Raw genomic sequence first — 7768 nt, 5'->3', positions numbered from 1 at the left:
AAAAAAAAAAAAAAAAAAAAAAAAAAAAAAAAAAAAGAGCTATTTATATTGATATTTAATCTTTAAGTTGTACTAGGTATTTTCAAAATAAACAACTAAAAAAAAGTAGAGTTATAATGCGTATTATTATTAATTTGTATGTATATATTAAAATAATTTTTAATAAAATAAAAAAATTTTGGACAAAAAAAAAAAAAAAAAATAAATGTTTACTTATACGTGAAAAAATGGTATAATAAAAATATCCTATTAAAAAAAAAAAAAAAAAAAGAAAAAGAAAAAAATATGGAAAATAGAAAAGAATTAATTTTATAATCTATGTTAACATCAAATTAGAATTTTCTAGAATAAAAGTTTTGCGTTGTTTGGAGTCTTCACCCATAAGGGAAAGAATTAAATTATTAGCTTTTATTGCATCATTCACAGTAACACGAATTAGTTTCCTTACTTGTGGGTTCATTGTAGTACTCCACAATTGATCTGCCATCATTTCTCCCAAGCCTTTGAATCTCTGAATCTCATACTTTTTAGAAAAAGTAAAAAGAGAATTATTACTAATTTGAGCTATTGTTTTACTTGTATTCAAGTCAATATTTGTAGCGTCTTTTTTTGTATTTAGTTCCATTTTTGTAAACATGGTATTTTTTTCTTCGTGTACTATATCATCTAATTTAGTTTTTTTATCTATATTTTTTTGTTCAAAAAAACTTTTATCAATATCTAATAATTTCAATAACTTGTTTAATTCTTCATCTGAGTACGTATGAATAATAAATTTTGAATTTTTTATATTAACATTAAATTGTTTCATAACAATTTCTTTTATAGATGTATCAAAAAATTTATTATAAGTAATTTTATATAATGGTGGACAGGCAACATATACATTTCCATTTTCTATTATTTCTTTTTGAAACCTATATAAAAATGTTAAAAGTAATATACGTATATGCTCTCCATCTACATCTGCATCAGTCATAATAATTATTTTACCATATCTTAATTTTGTATCTAGAAAAGGACTTTTTTTTTTATTATTAACGGAATTATTACATTCAATATTTTCATTTTTATAGGTTTTTAAATCATATTTTTTCTTCATTTCCTTTTTTTTTTTTCTCAGAAGATTATTTACTTTTACATTTTTACTATCATAATTAACACTTAAACCAATAGCTGTAATTAAGGATTTTAGTTCTGAATTTTCAAAAATTCTTTTATTATTCTTAATTTTTTCTACATTTAATATCTTTCCCTTTAAAGGGAGAATAGCTTGAATTTCTCTATTTCTTGCCTGTTTTGCACTTCCGGCAGCACTATCACCTTCTACAATAAAAATTTCATTTTTACTTATATCATCGCTAATGCAATCTACTAACTTACCCGGTAGGACTGTGGAATACGATTGATTATTTTTTGATCTTATTAAATCACGAGCTGCCTTAGCTTCTTCGTCGCTATTTTTTGCTTGCAAAGCTTTCATGTAAATTACATTTAATAAATTCGGTTCAAAATCAAAAATTTCTGATAACTTTTCAAAAATTATGCTTTCTAGTATTGGTTTTAAATAATGAGATCCTAATTTAGTTTTAGTTTGTCCTTCAAATTCTGGATTATTCATTTTAATGGATAAAATAGCTGTTAATCCTTCTCTAATATATTCTCCTGGAATGTTAACAAAATTTTTAGTTTCATTTTTTTTTATATTAAAATTTATGCATCTACTTATTGCATATTTTAGAGCATCAACATGCGTTCCACCATCTATTGTATTTACATTGTTTACAAAACTGATGATATTTTCATTATATTGATTATTAATCCATCTCATTTTTAAATCTATATATATATTTTTTTGATAGCAAGATATACATATAGTTTTATTATCTTTAAATAGATTACTTTTATTTTTTGTCAAATATTCTATATATTCGTTTAAGCCTCCTTCATGTTTTATTATTTCATAATTATAAAAATCTAAAGTGTTATAATCAGTAATTATATTTTTATTCGATGAATTAATATCAGAATCAAAATAATGATTATTATATATATTATTATTATTATTTTTAAATGAATTTAATGTACATTCATTAATAGTTTCTAAATCATCTTTACAGGTATTTATGTTTATATTTTTATCATTTTTGTTATTTAATGTTCCTCCCTTTTTATCTATTATCATTTCAGTACTTTTGTTTTCCTTTGATATATTAATATTTGTTTTATTGTAATTCCTTTCATCAAAAAAGTAAAAAGTTAACTTATTATTTAAATATGCTAACTGATGTATTCTATTTTTTATCAATTCGCTGTTATGTTTTATACTACTTTTAAAAATAGTACTATCAGGTTTATAATGTATTCGTGTACCTCTTTTATTAATAGGACAATGATTCACACTTAGCTCTTTTATTACTTTTCCTTTTTCTAATTCAATACTGTACATTTTATTATTTCTAAAAACTACAACTTTCATATAACTACTCAATGCATTAGCAACAGATAGTCCAACACCATGTAAACCAGAGGAATATTTATATTTTTGTAAATTTTCTTTTAAATTATTTTTTGGTTTTTCTTCTGTGCTTTTTTTCTTTTTATCCTTATAATTTATATTTTCTATTTCTTTATTCATTAAGTCATTTTTTTCTTCCTCATTTATTTCATCATCGAAAAACTTCGCACCTGAATGTAAAACAGTTAAAACTGTTTCTAAAGCTGATTTTTTTGTTTTCTCATGAATATCGCATGGAATTCCTCTTCCATTATCTTCTATAGTTACACTATCATCGTTGTGAATAACAATTTTAATTTCATTACATTCATAATTATTGTATTCATCAACTGAATTATCAATAATTTCAAATAATATTTGATGTAGTCCTTTTACATCAGTATTACCTATATACATACCTGGTCTTTTTCGAACAGCTTCTAACCCTTCTAAAATCACTATATCTTTTGCATCATAATTACTACAATATAACTTCCAATTATGAATGCATTTTAATTTTCTTCTTTTTATATGAAAACCTTTCAAATTATTTAAATACAAATATGTATTTTTTTTAAAACTTTTTTTATTATTACACTTTTGTGAAAATTCTAAATCATAAACAGGAAATGACTTTTTTTTAATTAATCTCTTTGCAAATAGATCGATAGTATTTAAATATTTTATCTTGTTACATTTTAAGTAATTTAAATTTCCATGAGTATATAACAATTTTCTCATAAATAGTAAGAAAAAAATAAATGATATGAAAAACGATATGTTCATTTTTTTTCAATCATTTTCATTTATTTAAAAAAAAAAAAATTAATAATAACAAAAAGAAAAAAAAAAAAAAAATACATTTTTAATAGGTAAATTTTATTTTTTGTAGCCATATTTTATTTTAATTTGTTATTTATGAAAACTAGTAATTGCTTTAGTATTTTTTTAAATATTAATATATATAAAAAAAAATATGTATGTATATATTATAGAAAAAAAAAAAAATAAATTAATAGAGTCAAAAAAAAATTATTTCATAGAATGAATGAGAAAAAAAAAAAAAGTTAAACTCTCTATGTTGAACATAATTTATATAAATATATTTTAAAGAAAAAAAAAAAAAAAATACAATTAAATATGCAATTTTTTATTCTTATTCTTAAATATATAAAAAAAAAAAAAGGAGAAATAATTATATTTATGTAACCTTTTTACTTAACATTAGACTATTCTTATCTTTTCATTTTTTCTTAAGTTTTTTTCATGTTTATCCAATTATTTAATTATAAAATATACCAAAAAATACATTAATAGTAACTTCATTTATTAAAATGTTTTAGAATGATTATTTTTTAATATTTATCAAACAGTTTTGAAACCCCTTATTAAAATTATACACCTTTCATTTGTTTCTTAAATTGGGTATAAGAACTATTTTAGATTATTCTATTTAAAATATAAAACTTATTTTCAATTTTGTTGAAATTAAAAAAAAAAAAATAAATAAAATATTATGGCGACAAATATGAGTCAGAAAAGTAATAATGTTGTTTCAATTGTTTTTTTTTTTTTTTTTTTTTTTTTTTTTAAAAAAAATTTTTNGTAAAAAAAAAAAAAATTTTTTTTTAATTTTTTTTTTTTTTTTTTTTTTTTTTTTTTCTATAAAGAATATTATTATAAAATGAAAAAATTGAACATTTTAATCTTGGATATTTAAAAATATTTTGTTTATTAGAAAATATAAAAATATCTATAGTTTCTTAATATTTTGTAATTATGAAATTTCTATATTTGTATGATTTACACATATAAATCATATATAAATATATATATCTATATATTTATTTTTATTACTAATATATTTTAATAAAATACATAACAACAAATTTATGTCTTTTATATAAAATGCAAAACATAAATAATGTAAGTACATACTTATAAATATTATTAATAATAAGTGTATATATATATATATATTTGAATAAAGGTATTTTTTCATTTATTTTCCATTATTCTTATTTTGAAATTTTAAGCTAAAGTAGTACTTATAATCCTATATAATCTTGCATTGTTATTAACATAAAAATTGTCTTTTTTTTTTTTTGTCCTTATTTTATAAATTTTCCCAAATTTTTTTTTTTTTTTTTTTTTGGTAATAAAAGAAAAATGATAATTCTTAAATTTTTATTTTTTATTCATATTTTTATTATATATGTAAATAGTATGAATCCCATAAAAAGAGGAAACGAAAATTTTCCTGTTAATAATATAACAGAAGAAACAGACAATTTTGATTCAGAATATCCTTCATTTAATGTTCATTATAATTTTGAGCCAAAAGATTGGAAAGATATTGAATTAATAAATAAAAAAAATAATGATATTTTAAATGATATAAAAAATGAAATAGTAAAAATGAAAGAAGATAAATTGAAAATAAATTATGTACTAAATATTCAAAAACAGCAACTAGAAGAACTAATTTTTTTAATTAATTATATATATTCTAATAAAGTTAAAAATATAGTAGAAATGCCTCAATATTTAAGAAGTGGCAATTTTGATAGTTATAAATTAAATAATAACAAAATAGAAGAGACTTACAATGAGATTAATAATAATATAATGAATAAATCTAAATTTATTGAAAAAAAAAACTTTTATTTTAACTTAGCAGAACAATGGATAACATAAAAAAAAAAATTCGTATAATAATTATTAAAAAATAAAAGATACATATACTGGTATGCCAACATATATATATATATATATGTTCTTAATTGTATTAAATGATATTTTATTAAAATTTACGTTTAACATATAACAAGCCAAAAAAAAAAAAAAAAAAAAAAAAAAAAAAGTTTCAATTTAATAAGAAAACTTTTTTTTTTTTTATTTTTTCGATAGCTTATAAAAATAATAATTTCATAGTATTAAAAATTTCATATTTTTGTTTCTTTTTTTCTTTTTCTTTATTTTTTTTGTTTGATAAATATAATAGAAATCATAACATACATTTATAATTTAAAAATTATTTAAATATTTTTTCGCTATTAGACAACAAAAATGTTACATATCTAATGATATAAAACTATAATGTGTTGTTAAATTGAACCAATTTATTCTTAAGTATTATCAATGATTTGTTTTTAAAATATGGATTACTTAAAAAAAAAATACAAAAAAATAATTAAAAAAATATAATATATAAATAAAAAAAATATAACAAAAAATATGAAACAATGGTAATAATAAAATTATATATCTTAATAAACAACTAATATTAATATAAAGAATCATAAAAAATTGATTGTAATACTCTTTTATGTTTTTTAAAAAACTATGTGATAAAACCATTTATCTCAAAAATAATAAAACATTATGTAAATATGTAAAATTGTAGGGATATTTCGAAATTTATGCCAATGATACAATATTTTAGATAAATTTAAATATGAAATAAAAAACTCATAAAATTAACGGGCAATGTATATCTAAAATAAATTTCATCAATAATATAATAATTTTAAAAAGAATTATATTTAACTCGTATATATATGTATAAAACTATTTGCACCACAATGACCTCATATAATATGAGGAGAGCAATTAAAAGAACATAATTAATAGTAAAACCAAATACCATTATAAAGAATATTATAAATATTATTAATATAATTAAAAAAATAAAATTAAATGATAAAATGTATTTGAAATGTACATTAGGAATATTATTATCATTATTTTCATTATTTAATAATGAAGCAATAGTCCTTAAAAGTTCATCTTGCAAATATTCCTTATTCCTATTATTATTAACTATCCAATTGAAATCATTTTCTTCTTCTATTTTTGATATTCCTGTTTTACATATTGTGCATAACAAGGGATCAGATTTATTTAAACCTAATAATTTGGATCTTAAAGATCCTAATTTTTGAGTTTTTCTCCATGTAAACCAACATTTTTTATGTACACAAGCAGTACATAATGAGCAACAAGAAAGTAAAACTGAATTTTCTAAATCCTTTTCTAAACAAATAAAGCAAAATAATTCTCTTTTATCTTCTGAATTATTATTTTTAATATATGGTTCCTTTAAGTTTACATTACCACTTAACATAAAATAGTCATTACTTTCCATTTAAAATAACATAGAAAAAAAAAAAAATATATATATATATATTAAAATTTTATTTATATATTTACATCAAAAAAAAAAAAAAAAAAAAGCCTTTTATATAAAAGTACATCCTATAATTTATTATATAATTATATATATATATTTTTTTTTTATATTTATAATTATAGTTTTTGTAAATGTCAAAAGAAAGAATTAACATAAAGTTTAAAGTAATATTCTTTTTAATATTACTTAAACAGCAATATTTAATTGGGCTTTATTATATATAAAAAAAATATTATTTTTAATATATCTTAAAAATTTTAACTTTAAAATCTTTTTAATATTTAAAAAAAATTTTATAAAATAATAAAAATTGTTTTTAATATAATTCAAGTTTAATTTAAAAAGTTTATTAATATTTTAAAAAAAGAATGTATTATATTTTATTAAAAAAAAAAAAAAAAAAGAAAAAGAATCGTTTTAATAAAAAAAAAAAATTTTTTGTTTAATAAAAATTTTAATAGGACAAAAAAAAAAAAAAATATTTTTTTTAATGTTTTTCATTATAAATTTAATAGACATTTTAATAATAGATTAAAATATCAATTGTATGAAAATAGAATATATATAAAAAAATTTCTCTTATATTCTTTTATTTCATTTTTTAAAAAATTAACATAAAACATTTTATATATCATTTTGGAAAAAAAATAGATATATATATATATATATATATATATATAGAAACATTGTATAAATATTATTTTCATACAAAAATAATTTATATAAAACTTCCACTTTCCTTCATTCATTAAACAAGATATGATAATTTTTTTGTTTTAAATGAATATATATATATTTATATATACTTGTTCTCAACTTACATAATGGCTTATAACGATTGTTTTCGATCATTGTATTATACAGCAACATAAAAAAAAAAAATAAAATATATAAAAAGATTATATATTTACATTTATATATTAACTCCTATTTTATATGTTTAATCTACATAATTCTGTTTCTTCCTTATCTTATTTTTCACAAAAGCTATTTATAAAAAATAAATACACAATATAAAATTTTAAATTTACTATGAATAATATACTATTTTTTTTTTTTTTTTTTTTTTTTGTAAGATA

At 17.7% G+C, this 7768-nt stretch overlaps 3 protein-coding genes across 3 annotated transcripts; 1 reads left to right on the top strand and 2 right to left on the bottom strand.

Annotated features, from left to right (window-relative positions):
- Positions 1 to 316: 316 nt before the first annotated feature.
- Positions 317 to 3283, bottom strand: GyrB (DNA gyrase subunit B, putative; the record flags this gene model as incomplete). The annotated part of the gene is made up of 1 exon (XM_028673376.1): positions 317 to 3283. One exon carries the CDS (start codon positions 3281 to 3283, stop codon positions 317 to 319), a length of 2967 nt encoding a protein of 988 aa, XP_028529835.1.
- Positions 3284 to 4666: 1383 nt separating this feature from the next.
- Positions 4667 to 5194, top strand: PGAL8A_00461100 (conserved Plasmodium protein, unknown function; the record flags this gene model as incomplete). The annotated part of the gene is made up of 1 exon (XM_028673375.1): positions 4667 to 5194. The coding sequence occupies one exon, from the start codon at positions 4667 to 4669 to the stop codon at positions 5192 to 5194; it is 528 nt and encodes a 175-aa protein (XP_028529834.1).
- An 832-nt stretch (positions 5195 to 6026) lies between these two features.
- Positions 6027 to 6644, bottom strand: PGAL8A_00461000 (conserved Plasmodium protein, unknown function; the record flags this gene model as incomplete). Its single annotated transcript, XM_028673374.1, has 1 exon — positions 6027 to 6644. The coding sequence occupies one exon, from the start codon at positions 6642 to 6644 to the stop codon at positions 6027 to 6029; it is 618 nt and encodes a 205-aa protein (XP_028529833.1).
- Positions 6645 to 7768: the final 1124 nt, after the last annotated feature.

The sequence above is a fragment of the Plasmodium gallinaceum genome (genome assembly GCF_900005855.1).
Source record: "Plasmodium gallinaceum strain 8A genome assembly, contig: PGAL8A_v1_130, whole genome shotgun sequence".
NCBI lineage: Eukaryota > Apicomplexa > Aconoidasida > Haemosporida > Plasmodiidae > Plasmodium > Plasmodium gallinaceum.
Note: the sequence above shows the minus strand (reverse complement) of the source record. Positions and strands in the feature narration are given on the sequence as shown.